The following is an 18,684-nucleotide window of genomic DNA, read 5'->3' as shown; positions in this document are numbered from 1 at the left end:
AACTTGGAGGCCTAAATTATCTAGAGGGCACCATGTTGGCTACTGCTACATTAAGGAGTTGAATGGACCTGTTCTTTTCCCTTGAAGCTGCCACAATATTTAGAGGGTGAATAGTCCAAGTTTGTTCTGTATGATCAATAGTTAAAACTGTGACAAGGCCTAATATCTTCAGTCCTACTTTATTAATGCTAAGCATCTTCTCCCAGTAAGACGGAGAGAGAGAGGTCTTCATATTTATAGAGGGCTTTAGAATTTGGAAGTGAATAAACTTGGCATGAACACAGGGTTCTGTTGCACTCAATGATGCACTTGGAAGCTATGTTATCTTCACTCAATGATCTTGTTTATGCTGCCTCTGTATATACCATATTTACTCGAGTCTAATGTGCCATTGAATCTAATGCACACCTTAACTTTCATAACATAATTTGGCCAAAAAAGGTGAGCATTAGATTCAAGTAAATATGGTATTCAAGTGCACTCTCCCACTTGGTTTTTTTAATGTCATTTTGCTTTCTGTGTTGTTAGCACTTCTTTTCTGTAGTATCTTAAAGTCTTTGTATTTGAATAACTGAGTGTCTTATCAGTTCCTATATCTTGAACTACGTTGCACTTTGCATCTACCTGCAATCTTAAACTGAAGCTTTCAAACTTGGAATTCACAACTAACCTTTAAAGAAATGACAACCGTGCTGTTAGTAGTCAAATCTGCAATCTACTGATAAGCAAAATGTTTGCCTTGCTGTGGTTTTTTAAATCAAAAGCCAGGACAGATGTCTTAATACATTCACTGAAATTGCAAAAAAGAAAGAGTGTAGATTTGTGGATCACAAGACAAAGGCAGCAAACAGCTATAATACATTTATTTATATTTCTTCAAAGACTTGGCTAGTGTTGTGAAGAAAAGGCAGCACTTGCTCAAAAGTATTACAATCTTTATTTGTTTATCCATCAAGGCATAGCAGGATTTTTTACAGGAAGGCAGTTTGTGTGGCAAGGTCCCCAAACCAGCTCCTCGTTAGAATAAAATTCACACTGACACAGAATTTTGGTTATTGGGCAAGATTTTAGGCCACAACTTTATTGATTACAGAAATGTGAGCAGTATTGGCAAAAGGACTATATCGGACTCCTGCCCCCTTTGCAGGAAGTCAGTAAGGGTAAACCACCCAAAGAGGAAGCCACATCAGGGGAACCCGCCTGTAGCTCTCCTCGGTGTCCCCAGAGGCCTGGCATGGTCCTAGCCCCTCAAGCAGACATCGGACAGGATCCAGGCCCTGCATTCCTTTAATGGAATACCCTTGGTCAATGGACCCCCCCCCCCACAAATCAGTGAGCCAACGCCTAACCGCCATACCTTACAAAGTTGTAACGAGGTAGGCTAAGAGGTAGGCGAAAACCAAGTGGCCATTGCCAAAGTCCAAAGGACATCTAAAATAAAGGTGTTCAGCAGTGTGAAGCAGATGCCTGACACATGTCATGCTGCCACTTTTATTACCCCCCCCCCAAAAAAAAGTGGTTGGCCAAGCAGCTGGGGTTATCGTGATGCCACCCTGGCATGACTACATTACTCCGCCCATGCCGGGGGGAGGGAGGAACAGGTCTGGGGGCCTGCCCACAACCAGGACCATCCTTAAAGAAGATCCCACTTGTCAGAACCCAACAGGATTGTCAGCATAAAGGGCTGATCTCCCTGTAGCAGTGAGCAGCCACATGCAGTTTTTACCCTCTGACACATTCCTTTTTGGCTGCTGCCTAAAGGTAGTCACCTGTAGCGCAGAACCTTCAATTTGAGGAGAACTGAACTGAGATAGGAGAACAATGGTGCTTAGTTTCCTGTCTTTCCTGTAGGTGAGCCTATTGCCATTTAACATATTTGGACCTGTGCTTGGAGGAGCTGCATATATTAACTATAGTCAATGGTCTACCTTCAAATAACATGGGACATAATTATGCATAAATGAATTGGCTTCACTATTACAGTAAATATCTTTATATTTTGAAAAGTACCTGGGGGGGGGACCCTGATTCAGGTGCTGCTTATCCTTCTAGGCCCCATTTTCAGAAATGTTGCCAACACGCCAGAGCACTTTGATTCTCTGTGAACACTCGAAGCTAGTCCTGGGCTGCTAAGCTGAACTATGAATGGTGAAATTTGCCTGTTTTTGTTTTCCCGTTTTTCCAGTTCATGTATTCATTCGCAGAGGGCACATTAGATAGGTTTGCATTATAATGTGAAGTGAGCACATTTCCCCCAATCCCTGGGCCAAGTGTGCTTTTGTCTCACAGGATAACAGTGGCCAGATACAACCCACTTACTGGAGGCCAAACTGGTCCAGCTAAATTCAGCCACATTTTGCCAAGTGGTTAACATGAAGCAATACATGTTATTTAGTTATACAAGTTAATAACTATTGATACTCAAGTTATGGGGTTATATATATATATATATATATATATATATATATACTACATTGTGCTATGCTGAGTACTGTAAATGAGCTCATCATAGGGATGGGATAACCAAGCAAAGCACAATTAGAGGCTTGTTTTTCATCATGAAGCCCAGTGCAAAGGAGAACTTTAGAAACATACAGTGTTTTTATACATAGCAGCTGTTATTAATGAGTACATAAAGCAAGGGTCCCTTCACCATAAGGAAGCAGAACAGCCCTGCGCCTACCCCTCCACTGTTGGATTTGGCTCTCTAAAGAAGCCTAGCTTGTAGTATAAAAGATACATTACAGTCTTGACTGAGGTGCTACTCCTTTGGGTTTCCTTGACCTTCTTTCTCTGCAGCAGAGTCTCAACACAGGGCTTTCCTTCTGACTGGATGATCAGGAAGCAGAAGACTTATTTTCTGAAATGCATCAGCTGAGATTCTACTTTCTGTTCAGCCAGCCAGAAGGAAAACACTCTGCTTAAAATCTACATAGGAGCACAGAGGTCAAAGCAGCCTTGGGAGAATTGCAAGTTTAAGTTCATAATGCATCTTTTATGCCAGCCTTACATACATCAGTAAGAAAAATTCCGCCCATCACCTTGTCTGGTTGGCTTCCACTAGCAAAAAGGGATGGTCTCTGTTAAGATAATAAAGAATACAGGGACAATTGTAATGGATATAAGGTAATTGGTAATACTTTTAGCTTGAAGAAAAGGTCCAGAATGGTAGTTCCCTTAGAAAAATAATAATGGGAGCAAACAGTACTATTATCGGTAGTTGTAAAGCTAACCTACATAAAGGCTATTTGCAGTGCTGGATTTACATATAAGATAAACTAGCTTAGGGCCCCACTCTTTGGGGGGCCCCCAAAAAAATTTAAAGGGAAAAAAACCTGGGTGTTCATTTCCAAAATATAAGATAAAAACAAATAAAATAAAACCTACATACAGTTAGAGCTTAATAATTATTTCACTACTAATATACTTCTTAATTGTATTTCATTTCAACAATTACTTTGATAAAATACATATTTTGTTATGTGCAAATGGCTTTAGATACCTATTAGGTCCGTAAATTACCATATAGCATATATTCAACAGAAAAAACAGCAACAATTTGTTGTTGACAAAGGACAGCTGGACATATTACCTTCAGTAGCTTAGGGCCTCATCAAACTGAAATCCGGCCCTGGCTATTTGTGATCATTTTTAAGCTGAAGCCTTAGCATGACTTTCTGAATTAGAGGATAATTTTGATAGCTAAGAAATGGTAATTGAGGTGCAACAATCTTGTTAAAAATGTGTTTTTTGCAAAGGCTATAAAGAGGATAAAACAGCCAGTTCTATGGGGGGGGAAATTGAGGGTCATTAAAAAAAATGTATCTATACCCTGTTAATTAGTGTTTGTAGGACAAAGCTACATTGAGTTAGTTAACATTAAAGGGTCTTACAGATTTAATATTAAGTGTCATTTTGGTGGGGGGGGGAGAGATTTATTTATTTATTTACCTTTGTGGTATAATTTGCTGGCTATCTTGGTACTGCTTTTCAGTGTCCAGTTCATGACAATTGACCCAAGAAAGGGCCCTCTCTTATCATGGCATTATTTATTATTTACATATTCTTTCCTGTCCCTTCTAATTTACTTCTCATGCACCTCTGGTACTTTAAGGTGATAAACGGCTTTTTAATTTACTTTGTTCAACCATGTGCATTTCCTATTCACTGCTAAAGATATGACCCAAAGTGCACTGACAACAGATAGCTGGATCCTTTCTGAAACTTCAAGGCCGTTATTCTAAGGATAAAGTGAGGATTACACCAGAGCAGAGTGAAAGGTCCCATCACAATTTATAAAGCCTAGAGGCCAAATCGTCTTTCTTTCAAGTACTATTGTATTGTAAACTAGCCAGAATTGTGAGTGTCTGCGGTCTATGCAGCAGCAATCTATGTAAGCATAATCTTTGAAGTGTCCCCAAACTTGGAATAGAGTTGCTATTCTTTCTTGCATACTGGGGTAAATATGAATATGGACATAATGTTCATTATGTGTGCAATAAGACCTGATTTGAAATGCTGAGATTCTCTGCATAGGTGTTACAGATTCATGGGGCAAGATCCAACATCACAATAGTAGATGTGATGGGACTTCCCTTTACTCTCTTCTGTAGCCCCCTCTACCCCCAACTTTGTGCCCTGTTGAGGGTCCCCTAGCCTCCACAGCAGATTATTTAGGGGTGCTGGAAGCTTGGAGGAGGGGGAAAGGAAGTAGAAATCCCATTTACCTGAGCAAAAGTCCATTGCCCAGGTGGACTGACCTTTTTGGATATCACCCATAAAGACAAGATATGGTATGCTTACCTTTACCCTTCTTCTCGACAAGTGAATACTTTGTGGATTGGGATGCAAAATATGCTGCTGTTACATGCTCCAACTCATTCATTTTTTACTTACAAGCCCTGCAAACAGAGTTCCATAATATAATTCAGAATTTTAAATTAGTCATTTACAAAGAAAAATAAGCTGCATTTTTTTTTAGACCACCACCAACACCACCACTCCATTTGGAAATAACCCGCACAGTATACTTTTGTCAAGACCAACCCAAATGTCACAAAGTTGTGAGCAAGCTTTCAAGTTCTCCAGAATTTTTATCACTTGCCTGTGCCCATTGCTGGACTCGACAAGGAGGGAGCATAGGTCCTATAGCACTGCTCCACGCCAGGTTTTCATAGCGGGGCAAGATCCTGATGTCAATTTACTAGAGCAATTTATAGAAATGTTTAGATCCTTTAGGAAGCTCTATAGCCAAACTTGCCATGTGTTTATTACATGGTAGTTCTACTGATATATCTGGTATCGCTGACTTAACATTTATTTGGATTTTGAATTTGTATATCATGGAATGCTAAGGTGACATATGGCGCATTAGGCTTCTTGTTAGCTCACCACCATCCATTGTTTTGCTATTTTAGCCATTATTATTTTATTCAAGCCTACACTGACTTTGGAGTGAAGCCTTCCTGCATCTAATAGCTAGAATGCGCCAACAGAAAAGTTCATAGTAGAAGATGTGAAATATTTAACTGGAGTACAGGAAAACAATTTGTCATTATTTCTCTGAACTAAAACTGCATGTTTATAAGCTGAATGATGTCCTTGCTCTCAGCAGGGGTGCCTCATCCACCCACCTTCTTGGACTTGATAGAGACTCAAGCTGGTTTCTCCCAGGAGGAGAGGACAGCTAGCCATATGAGCAGGAGTATGTAAAGGGAGGGGACAGTCCAGTATTTAAAGTTACACTGCCGTCCCCTACTCCCTCATTTTGTCTTGCCCCTCTATAGTGGGCTTTTCCTAGCCCCTTTTTTGGGGGGGGTGAGAAGGAGTTTAGCGGGAGCCCCTGGTTGCGACTTAGGACTCCCTGTTTTTATCTACTTCGCACTGTAGGGTATCTTGTGGTGCTTTGGTTAACTTGGCTGTTACGCATTCAGTGCTGGCAGGTAAGATAAGATCTTATTTCACTGCCACCCTGAGGCATCATGGTGGTAAATAGGCACTCGTGAGTCATCATCCATAGTCTGAGGTTTGTTGGTACTTGAAAGAGTGCTAAGGATGTGGTTTGCACATCATGATGAATGCTCCACAGGAGGAGTCAGGTGTGCTGGTTGGGTTTCACATATCCAAGGCTTGCTTAGCAAAAAGGGAGATTTTTCTCCCAGTCCTTAACTCCCAGTCCTGGGACTCACAATGCAATGGCTTACATTCCCATGAGATAGAGGGTTGCTTCTCTCATATGCATTCATCGATTCCACCTGCCTACACTTAATTATTTGCTTAACTGGAAGACCCTCTAATTTTGCTACATTTTAATAAATATAATATTTTTACCATTTAGTCAGCTGTCTTGAATCATCTTTCAGGGTGTGGGGGCAATGGGTCGATTTGCTCCGTGTGTTTAAAAACAATAATTGCAAACTTAGCCTCTTCTGGTCTCAACTGTACTGTGAGATGTACATGAATTCTATTTCATTATAATCATTTCAACTTAAACAATGAATTGGGTTCTTAATAAACAATGTGGAATTGCTGAATCCTTTTATATTACAGTGGTGCCCCACAAGACGAATGCCTCGCAAGACGGAAAACTCGCTAGACGAAAGAGTTTTCCATTTTGGAGGTGCTTCGCAAAATGAATTTCCTATGGGCTTGCTTTGCAAGACGAAAATGTCTTGCGAGTTCCTGCGGGTTTTTTCCCCTCCCCCCTTTTTTCTAAGCCACTAAGCTGCTTATCCGCTAAGCCGCTAAAAGCTGCTAAAAGCCGCTAAACCGCTAATAGCGCTAATCCGCTAATCCGTCAATGGGCTTGCTTCGCAAGATGAAAAAACCGCTAGACGAAGAGACTCACGGAACGGATTCTTTTCGTCTTGCGAGGCACCACTGTATTACTTCCTTTTCAAACATCATCATAATTCAAAATAATAAAAATGCTATTTTTTAGCATTTTTATTCTACTCACCTACTTCCCTGGAATCTGCTGCTTAGATACAAATGACTAGAATTGTCTCTATTCACATTTCTTTCTATTGTTCCCAGGAAAGAGAGCCTCTCTATGCCCAGATCAACAGACCTAAGAAATAGCGTTGACCCACGCTTGTGGTGCTTCAAGACTCAAACAGAAAACTACAGCCTTGACAGGCCTTTGGCTCCCACATTTTCTTGCAGTTGATCTCATCTAATAAAGGATAATCACCTCACTACATCAGTTCAACAAGCAAAATGTTTTGGCAACCAGTGGCAACTCTCTATGGCAGAACATGACACTTTTGTTTTGTTCCACAGTCCTGATATCCAAGCAAAACCTTTCCTCAAGTTTCAACTATCCAGCATTTCCCACCACGCCTTGTCGCTTTTTTGCCATTTCCAGTGCACCACATTATGGAAGTAATCAGTTCAAATCTATTAAAGGACTGCTAATCATTTAATAATATAAAAAACGCAGGAAAAAAATCATGAATTCTACAGCCATTGAGCTCTGTGGCTGCACATTTTGATGATATGTTGACTTTTTTATCACCATATTAGACTGATCTGGCTGTATTCCCCACCGCCGCCAACCAATACTACTCCATAATGGCATATTTGAAGGTGGGGGACAAAGTCCCCCACCTTCTATCCTCTTTTCTTACAGACAGGTGACAGACTCTAGCAGCAAAACGCCTCCTGTGAAAATTATCCTTAACTTGAAACCATGGTTTGCCATTCTGCTGATTATCCATCTTGATTGGGAAACGTTGCCAAATGGACCTTTTGAAATTACAGTACATCAAAGAGATGAAATGCTGCTTTTTTGTTTTGAATACTTCTGCTGTGGGTAGAAAAGGACATCAAATATTTTGATGAAGAAAAAGAAGAAGAAAAAGACTTAACAGTGTTATTTCCTAGGGGACTCTTAAAACAAAGACCAGTAAAGGAATATTTTTTATTTCTTTGATATCTTGCTGCTGTAATGCTATGCAGACAAGTGTTTTTCTTCTCTGTGTGCCATTTTTGAAGAGAGAGAGAAAAAAAATTGTTTGCCAAATACTTCCAGTATGCTTTCTGGATTGATTGGGATGGACTTTATTAACCAAGATGAAGATGGCATGAATTTTGAAACTGATTCTGTGATCAAATTGTTCATCTTTATCACTTTTTGTACATCAGAAAAATTCAAATGGGATTTTTATTTTATAACTTGAAATTAAAAAGGAAAAAAAAAACTTACCATAAAACTCTTTAAATGTTTAAGGGGAAATGGCTTTAAGGAGTTTGAATGAAATTTGCCAGGTTTTTTTTTTTGTAAATATAAAATGTTATGAGAATTCTTTTAATAATGCCATGACACTGTAGAGAAGGTAGCAAATGGCAGTACTTTGGAAGTGTGGAAACCCCCAGTCTGTGGCTCTTGCATCTCGTATGGTTTTTTCCCCCCACATGCTTATAATAAAGTGCATTTCCCAGCAGCAATTAGGTTGTCAGCAACTAGTAAAGTTGATGGGTAACACATGATTTATTTTCTTGCTTTTATGACACAAATATTACTACATACTGTACATTTTCAAGGGAAAAAAGTACATTCCATAGCCATTTCATAGCTAGAAAATAAAAATTCAAAACTGTTTACACACAAATCAGAAACAACTTTTTAAAAATTCTCTTTTTTAAACATTTATGTAAGAAAAGTGCAGTGTTTGGTTCCTATCCTTAGCACATAATTTGCATAAAGAATCTATATATTTTTGGCCTACAGAGAATTGTTATACAGGTCAAATGTGTTTTCCTGAAGTTCCTATGCAGATCACAATATATTGAATTTTAGTGGTTTAGCACTAAAAAAAAAAAGTTAATGAACCCAAATGAGGAATTGCTTAATGGGTTATGCAGATTTTTGTTTTTAGATCATAACACCAAGGTTTCTGTGTGTTTTCCATTGATTTGTGTAGGCCTGGAGTTGTATATTTCCATATGTTTGAATGGTTTAATGAAAGCATTTTACACACACAGCTGAAAGCGGAACAGGATGGTGATTTGGTGGTGCTGGCAACTAAATTTCCTAATTCCAGCCAGTACCTGTGAAATATATACTGAATGTGTGCTTTACCACTGAGTGAATGATACACTAGATGTTGATAGGCTCAGTATCAAAGAAGTGAGATCTAATGCACTGTTCCTGTCATTTCTTCTCTCTATTCTAATTGTCAGGATCTCTGTGGCAAACTCACATCAAACAAAAGATGCAAAAAATATATTCCCAGTAGGATTTAAAATGTGTGGGATTGTATATTTTCAGTTCAACCAAGTGAATGAAAACATTTTCTTATTAGATAATCTTCCAATTATTGATTTTAATAGGAAATGCTACATTCTTCCTTAGCAAAGCTATTTACAGGGTTGCCAAACATCCGGAATTCCCCAGTCAAAATAGCATGGGGGGGGGGGAATTACAGGAAATTGGTAAAATGTCCAAGATTGAGGATGATTGCCTAAAAAAAAGTTCAACTTTTGTATACTGAATTTTGCTTCCATAAATAGGGCAACCCTACTATTTACCATTTTTGTGTTGGGATATTGGATTAGAAGAAGGTGACATTTCAGTTCGTCATAAAACTTTGGAGTAGGTTGTGGTCTCATTAGCTTTTCAGTTAATGACCAAAGCGTTCACATCATAGTTTGGAGATTTCTGTAACCATACGACTCTGAAGAACCTTCCCAGGATGGGAAACGTTTATGTAACCAATACTACACAGTAGCTATAAAAGAGAATCAAGTTGGGATATCAAAATCAGAACTCACAAAGAAATTTGCTCCATGTAAACATTTGGTTGTGGGTTTTTTGGGGGGTGGGGTGGGGTTGAAACAAGAGACTCCATAGCTACCCTGTTCCACCATCAGAAGATTCATTTTTTGCCATAGCCTAGAAGAGAGATAATATCGGAGCCTACACTGTACCATTTGATAGATACATAATAGGTTCAGGGGAGTCAACAAGCTTTCTCCATCCTGCTCTTCACTAGCACTAAATTTGTCACTTTAAATTTTAAAGCAGGGAATCCCACTCACCATCCTGTACTGTCTTGATTCCAACCATGTCATTAAAAAAATATTTTGATAGATCGTAGTCATTCAACTGTCTGACAAAACCTATGATCAAATAATGTACTGGGCACCTTCGTTGCAAAGATGTTTACTCTCTACCTTTATTCATTTTGATTTCTGCATTCCGACACGTATTTTTTTAATAAAGAAAAGAAAGATAAAAATGACTGTTTTTTGCAGTACATTTCTAGATCTACTTTAACTTTACCTCAGAGGAAAACCATTTGTTGAACATCTTTTTTTCACCCTTAACTTTATGTGTAATGCATTCAGCAGAAAAAACCCAACAAATTTTTAGAAATTTTCCATTAATTTCTGTAACACACCATGTAATACTGTTACAAATAAAAACATTTAAAATCATAAGCATTATTTGCTCTCATTCTTTTGCAGGCTAAATGTGATAGACAAAATATAAAGTTGACCACTTGTCCATTCCTGACTATAGTCCCAATACCATAAAATTGTACTTTTGTAAATATGATAACATTTGCAGGTTGTGGGGAACTGCTAGTATGTTGTGTTCTTCCACTTGAATCTTAACAGGTTTTATAATTTATTACTTTTTAATATAACAAATTCCCATCAAAAGGTACGGCATAACTAAGCATTCCCAACAGAACTGATCATTAACCACTCATATGCAATGCACTGTGTTCACAAGCCTTTTTCAATGAGTAAAGACACATTCATATACTTAAAAAAATAAAATAGGATTCTGCCTGAAACCCCAGAGAGCCACCTGTCAGTCAGTGTCAACAATATTGACCTACATGGGCCAATGGTCTGACTTTCTATAAGACAACTTCCTTTGTTCCTCTAATTTTACTGATGATCACTGTCCTGAGACAATGTAGGTCAGAGATAGTCAGGTGCCCTCCGGATGCTGTTGGACTACAACTTCCATCAGCCCCAGCCAACCTGTTGGCTACCTCCAGGGTAGGCTATCTGTGCAAGCCATAGTTTTAAAAACAATTGGGCTTGCCTAAAACAACATGCAAAGAACAAAGGCATCTGATTGGGCCTAAGTTTTGATATATTTTTACTTCTAATTTTTGCCTCTTCTTGCTTAGAAGTAACTAGGTAATTCTGAGATTATATCTCAATGGGGCCTGTAGGTTTAAAATAAATGTGTGTTCAGGAAGATGCAATTTTACCCCCTCTGGTTGTAAACAGAATTGGTTATAAACGGAAATATATACATCATATGACCTCTCTCTTATCTGTGAGGCAGTGAGAAATAACACAAGATACCCTGTTGAGATTTCCTGATTCCCTGCAGAAGCATTACCTATCTCCTTTTGAAATTATTCTGCTGCAGGAAAGGGATATCAGGCTCATTAATGAAACAACTGTCCAGCAATTAGCTTTTCCCAGTTCCAAATAGTCTTATCTCCATGGAAATGTTTGCCTTGCAGCCCATCTATCAAGCTCAAAAAGTTTTATCAGAAAGCTAATAAAACAAATGATGTACTCAAAAGCCATGCCTCTTTGAGGCATTATTAGCAGCAAAATATCTCTTCTTATAAATTGCTATCTCCATAATCCGATTTCATAGCTCTCTTAGACCCAACAACATTTCAGTGCATTCATGTTTCCAAAAGGGAACCCCAGTCAAAAGTTCTAAAAGGAGGGGAAAGCCTGTAAACAGTTGGCAGAAAGAACAATGTTCACACCGAGTATGTTCCTAACAATTCAATGTACTGTGGTGAACAGTTAGTACGGTAAGTGTTGGTTCTGCATCAATCCTGGATCTCTAGGTGGTGTTGAATGAGTCCTTTATCCAAGTTCCTTTATGTCAAATAAGAAGAATGACCTACTATGGTCAGTATGAAAATATACAAAGCAATTTTGCCAGTGGTTGAAGCCAGCATAAACTTTAATAGCAACTGAAATTTCAAATACAGTGGTACCTCGTGTTACGTATATAATCCATTCCAGAGGTCCGTTCGTAACTGGAAACCGTTCGTAACATGAGGTGTGCTATCACTAAGGGCACCTCCAGAGCGTGACTTCCGGTCGCATCCGGGGCAAAGGTCACAACAAGGGGGCATCTACTTCCGGGTTAGCAGAGGATGTAACCCGCAGCATTCATATGGGGGTAGGTACGTAACACGAGGTACCACTGTACTCAAATATTTCATACTACTTGATGGAATAAACCACCAAGGGTCTAGTGTAGGAGTGGCTAACCATTTTTTGACTCAAGGACTACATTCACCCGTGGCCAACCTTTTCAGGGCAGCATGACAACAGTGGATGTTAGCAAATTAGCGTTGCTAATTCTGTACTGAATTATAGCAAATATCTCTGAAAGTTTGATATTACCTGTTCTGTGATCTGCATGCAAGTTAATATTTCTTTTCTGACCATTAATTTGAATCAAGACTGAATAATATATTAGTCTTCACAATCTGGCTGCCACTCTAATATGTACAAACATGTACCCAGTTATGTCTGCTAGGTGTCTCATTTACAATACTTTTGAACCAAAATACAGTGGTACCTTGGTTTACAACCATAATCCATTCTGGGGGTCCGTTTGTAAACCAAAACAGGTTGCAACCCAAGGCATGCTTTTGCCAATGGGGCCTCCAAAAAAATTTGTTCGTAACCCCCCCCCCCAAAAAAGGGGGTTGTAATCCAAAAAAAGGTTGCAAACCGGGACACCCACTTCCAGGTTTGACATGTTTGTAATCCAAAACGTATGCAAACCAAGGTACCACTGTATCTAATACGATTGCTAACTTTCTGTGTAAATTTTCATTCTAACATACATCTGATTAACACTGCAGAACAATAAATAAAAGTATTTTGGAAAAACAACAGATTATAAATTATATTTCCCTATTTAGTAATTGGGTGCTATTGTTGTTTCTAAACAACACTCACTGTAGGATTCTGTTCTGCATTGTCTTTTTATAAAATATACAACATTTTTTGTATCTATAATCTCAGGTGATACTGCTTGCCTTCTGTGCAAACAGTGATCCACAAACTTTCCAGTAAACGGCATTTTATCTGTGCACTAATGATTAACAGTGAAATTGATCACATCAAAGGTCAAGCCACTGCTAGAAACATCTTTGTTAGTCATGGGACCAATGGGACTTGAAGCTGACAAAACCTTTGGACAGCCTGAGCCATCTTTCTTAATTGTTAGTCTTCATTGAATACCGATGAAGGGGAAAGGTTATCGGTTAGGCCATCGGCTGAGAATCCAGTTGGCAGAACTCAGGCTTTCCTGAGCACTTCCCATAATAAGTCAGCTGATATGGCACAAGTTCTCTGTTAAATGGTTGTTGCTAAATTGCTTGTTGTAAAGAAATGATGTTGCAATAAAACAATTCTATTTTTTTAGCTTTGTGTTTGAATGGGACTTATAAATGTATAAGGGATGTATGTTGTAGTAATTCATGTCTTTTACATTTCATGATAGCAATTAGAATACAGTGGTACCTCTGGATGCAAACGGGGTCCGTTCCGAAGCCCCGTTTGCACCCTGAAGTGAACGCAACCTGTGTCTGTGCGTCTGCGCGTGCCACAATTTGCTGCGCATGCACGTGATGTCATTTTGAGCATTCCGTTACTTCCGGGTTGCCGTGGAGCGCAACCCGAAAACGCTCAACCCGAAGCTACTTTAACCCGAGGTATGACTGTACCTGAAGAACTTGTGCCAGGCAAGTTAAAGTGCCTAGAAGCTGCCCTCCAGGTCTCCTCAAGGAGAATGTCTGAAAACAGGGTCCTTTTAGTGGTAGCACTGCAAATAGAATTCTATAACGTTATCCCCCCATTTTTGTTTTCTGTTTTTCCCCCCAATTGGCTTATGGTTTGTTTTATCAATTCTTCTGGGGGTTTTTAATGGCGTTGTATTGTATCAGATTGTTAGCTGCCTTTAAAGTTTGTAAAAACTTACAAATAAATTTACACATAAATAAACATAACCTCCTTAGAAATTTGATCTACTAATGGCCATTGAAGATAAGATTGTGCTCAACTCATTATTTAAAGGAGCCTGTGACTCTATTTATAATTGGTAGGAAAAAGAAGCAATTGCTGGTGGTTGAGGTCTGGCACAACCATTCAACTACAATTAAATTGGTACAGTCCTTGTTATCTGTGGAATTCCCACCTGCTTATGACTGCCAGATCCACATCACAGGTAGTGAAAATATTCCTTTAACCAAGCATCGGACTGTAAGCAGTTGTGTTTGGTTGTAGTCACTGGCTCTTCTTTTGTTTTTATTCTGATGGGGAGTGGTTATAATCTGCAGTGTATTATTAAAGATGTGGCTGCCATGAGATAAAAAGATACAATTAAAAATAAGTGTGTGTGTGTGTGTGTGTGTGTGTGTGTGTGTGTGACCCTAAAGCATTTATTGATCTTGACCAGGATCTCCTATACTTTTAGCAGATGGTTTAGTTTTCCTCCAGAATCAAGGAAGTCTCTGTGTTTTAACTCATTGTGATTGATTATTTCAGGTTGAAAACAGAAAGGTAGGAACTGGGCTTTGAGGCCGATAATGATTTCCTATTCAAATCTTTTCTAAATTAAGATTTTAAATACTTTACTAGTGAAATCCTACTAAGCACCATTAAATACAAAGAATTGTAATGTTAATCCGCAAATGGGAAGCCAATTATAGGTAGAAGTTAACAGGGGTTGCAGTCCCCTGCTGTGCCTCCTTATTCTGTAGTAAGTCCCACTGTGTGTCCAATAAGGTATGTTACACCCAGGTTACTATGCATAGAGTTCCAAATTTAAATCTCCATAACTGGCTATAGGATTGCAGCCTTAGATTTATGAAAGACAGGCCAGTAATCAGGTCCTGAGCTGTGCTTCATGTCTCTGAGTTTCTCCAGCAGTTTTCCAGCGTCCCAGTAGAAGGCTCTGTCCAACCAGTAAACTTTGTTAAATTTGTCGGAAGGTAGCTTATCTTCTGTTTGCCTGCTGGGAAACAGCTACTAATCTACCTTGCTCGCCCCGCTGTTTTCAAACACAGTAGCAAACGGAATTAGTAAAGAAACATGCTATAGATTTCCCACAGTACTTTAAAACATGAGTGCAGCATCTGTACTCTTTTGTTCGTGGCTGGCCAGAGTTTTTGTGATCTGTGCAAGCATAAGCTTCTTAAATTTGCATTGCTCCAGGTAAGTGAATATTGTTTTTCAAACCAGTATCAGTATGGTAACGTGATAGATAGTGACGTTTAATGGTAACCTTCTGTTCTGATATTTGTGCGGTACATAGAAAGTGCCTCTTGAGCTATTTCTGGATTAGGAGCAAAGTTTTACCAAAGGAGGACCATATTGAACTGAACATGTTGCAAAGTGACATGCATTTGAACAAGCCTGATCGCTTGGAGACTCCAAAGTATGTGAAATGGTGCTCTGATATTCAGTAACATCTTTCTCCCTGTGGCTGTCTTGCCTAGTCGAGTCTAAAATTTAAGATATGGGGGGTGGGGGTGGGGGGAGTGAATATTGTATATGCCAACTTGTCACTTCCACTTTTTCACATACTCCATTTCACATGGGTGATACCTTCTGTTTCCATGCTGTCAACCACATACCTTCCAACACTTATCCAATGAAATAGGGGTGTCCTATTCCATACCCTACAGCATTTCTCCCAGGACATTCTGGGATCAAATCAGAAACCAGGACAGCTTCTGCAAATCCTGGACTGCCCCTGGAAAACAGGGACACTTGGAAGGTCTGCAACCATTAATCCATCACCTTCCATTACAGGAGCTGTGCTGCTGTTTATAAGTTTATCCCACTGTTCTTATATAACATTTAAAGGCCTGCAACACTAGAGCTGATTCTATGGGAAAGGTCCATGTGGCTGTAGGCCTTTAAATATCACACTGATGCCCATAGGATAAACACATGGACATGGTTCTTCCATAACGCTAGTGTAATACTTAAAGAATCTTCACTCTGGGTTTCTTAGGTATTGTTGCCTGCCCATCTCAGAGGCATGCTACTAAAGGGCCACCTTTGACTTCTTCCTGTCCTTCTCCTCTAGCAGCCAAGCAAACTCTGCATCCTTTACTACATCTCCTGGAGTTGCCTTTTCCTGTACATCTACTTCTATAGGAAGTCATCTGGAAGATGACTATAACTTCTTTCCTACTCTTACCCTCTTCCGCAAAATCTTCCCTTTTTAAAAAATACACACACACACTAAATTCCCATTTTCCACCTATTGTTTGATCATGTAATTCTGTTTCCCTACATGTTAACCTCAGGCACTTCATCCTTACTTTTAAAGCCCTCCACCTCTCCTACACTGCTGCCCCATTGTAACTTCGTCAGACCTTCATTATGTATAATCTCTTCTCCCATCAACCCCTTTTGTCATCTTATTCTGCAGAACTGCACTCTATGCCAGGAACAGCCACCCCTCGCTACTTAACTGCTTTTTGTTCCTAATATTAATAATAGCACTCATTTATTTTAATATGACAAAAAGTGTTAAGCAGATGTCAGGTAGGTATATTGTGTTTCACTTTCGATCAGACCCTTCAATGCCTGATTAAGTTGTAAGCAGTACAATTAAGAGAAGTATCAATTATTTTCTTAACTGGGCAAGCAATTGGAATATATCATGGCGGTGTAAAATGTACACTTACGTCATGTAAATCTACTTGTTGCAAACCTGCTTCTGCTAAAAGAAATTGCTGAAGCCAGTGGCATTCCCATCTTAATTATTTCTGCATTGTTTATTTCTCTTCATCTTTCTAGAAAATAGTATTTGTCTTTGTTCTCTATTTCTGGCTTGCTGTTGTTGTTGTTTTTCAAATTACTCCTCGAAGCAGAATTTACACCCTGCTCTGGGTGTTTAACCCACCATAATCAAGGTGGATGGAAGCTTTTATTAACTGCCAGTGAAAAATTAATTATCATTTTAATTTCTTTTGTAATTAAAGTTTGATTACATTCCCAAAGACTTTCAGAAAACTGATTGTAGGAAGTAATAGTTGTGACAACAAGGCATGCTTATTGCTCCAGAAAAATTTATAAATAAGACTCATGGATCTGTGTGTTAAGGATGGCAAAACACTGCCGCTCCCCGCCATGTTTTGTATTCCTTGGAAAATACAATGAGACCTATTTGAAGGTGTCTTTGAAACAGGCGCATCTTGCCTCCCTAGTCCTAAGGGAGCTCATTAAAACAGGACTGCACAATTTGCAGGCCCCCCAAGCCAAATGCTCCATCCTTCTGCCAAGCAGTTGACACTCCCCCTCCCATTTTTCCAACCCTAGAAGGCAGCAGTAGAACAGGCTTAACAATCCTTGGGACTGAATATGGCTTGGTGGACCACACAGTTTTCAGACTAGCATTAAAATACGTTATATGTCATTCTGGAAAACGGAGGAGGAGGAGGAAGAAGAAGAAGAAGAGGGCAGCGATAAGTGTGCTAGCAAGCATAACTTGGAGGGCAGTCTTTTAGGACTCCAATTCTAAAATGCATGAGGAGTTCATGCAGAGTCTCCCCGGTTCAGAAGATCAACTTATGGAGGGTGATTGAGGGGTGGGGGCACAGCTAATGTGCAAATCCTTACTGCCTCTTCTTTTCTATATATATATTAATATGTTTTGTTTCAGTATGTTTCTGATATAGAACATCTGAAGAGGCATACTCAACCCTGAAAATGATCACTAAATAGATTTCTTTTTGCTGGTGATATCAGGAGGTTTTCTAGTATTATTTCATGTCATTTGTGCAGTCAAAGGCTTTACCCCACATGCACACAGAGAGACTTATCAGGTTTTTATTAATAGCCTTGTCTGAGAAAAAAGGGCTTAACATTTGACTCATAATGTTTTACATGGAGGTAACAATCGTCGGTGTGTCAAATTGAAATATGAAGTATTCTCTCTGTTTCGTGGGAAACCGTTGATGGGTTGTATAATATACAAGGAAAAGAATAGATTCCTATCAGGTATTGTATTAGTTACAGAAAGTGAATTGGTTGTGTGTATATATTTGTTTTACCTTCCTCCATTTGTACTAATACATATAGATTAAAACCTATAAAATCCCTTCATATGTTAAAGAGGCAGAATGGAAACCCGGCCATTTGCGACTACTCTGTGTCTCATCTCTGTCTCATATGCATGTCAGAGTGAAGGCATCAAGAAATTCCCATAAATTATCCATGTTCAAGCTGCAGCCAGGCTATAAGGCAGGCATGGTTGATCTGTTGCCCTTCTGATGTTGCCAAACTACAATACTCATCATCCCTGATCACTGGCCATGCTGTGTGAGGGTGGTGGGAGTTGTAGGCCAGCAGCATTTGAAGGTCACAGGCTAGCCACTGATCCCCACCGACTTCCACCACAGTCTCAAGCATTAATACTTCTGAATACCAGTTTGATGTCATCTGCAAATTTGATAAGCATGCCCTCAAGTTGTTGATAAAGATGCTGAACAGCTATAGGCCCAGGACCATAGATGTCAGGTCTAGGGGCCCCTGGATGCCAGGGCACCCACAATTTTTATTTTTTATTTTTGCTTAGCTCTCACAACATGGGGTTCTGACACGACTTCCAGTTTCTACTAGAAACCTGATGCAACCTCCCAGAGGAGGTCAGAG

The 18,684-nt window shown here is 39.3% G+C and overlaps 2 protein-coding genes across 7 annotated transcripts in view; both read left to right on the top strand.

Moving 5' to 3' along the window:
* The window catches only part of DAB1 (DAB adaptor protein 1), a 666,637-nt gene extending 656,194 nt beyond the window's left edge, over positions 1–10,443 (top strand). For all 6 annotated transcript variants that reach the window (XM_079982111.1, XM_079982112.1, XM_079982114.1 and 3 more), the window contains one exon: positions 7,036–10,443. The gene's annotated coding sequence lies outside the window, so the exon portion shown is untranslated. The remainder of the gene's footprint in view (positions 1–7,035) is intronic.
* Positions 10,444–15,030: 4,587 nt separating this feature from the next.
* C8B (complement C8 beta chain) overlaps positions 15,031–18,684 on the top strand; it is a 42,460-nt gene continuing 38,806 nt past the window's right edge. Inside the window, exon 1 of the mRNA XM_079982110.1 lies at positions 15,031–15,228. Coding sequence (XP_079838236.1) covers positions 15,137–15,228 — 92 coding nt within the window. The 5' untranslated portion in view covers positions 15,031–15,136. The remainder of the gene's footprint in view (positions 15,229–18,684) is intronic.

Source organism: Podarcis cretensis, assembly GCF_951804945.1.
Source record: "Podarcis cretensis genome assembly, chromosome: 6".
In the NCBI taxonomy this organism is placed as follows: Eukaryota; Metazoa; Chordata; class Lepidosauria; order Squamata; family Lacertidae; genus Podarcis; species Podarcis cretensis.
Note: the sequence above shows the minus strand (reverse complement) of the source record. Positions and strands in the feature narration are given on the sequence as shown.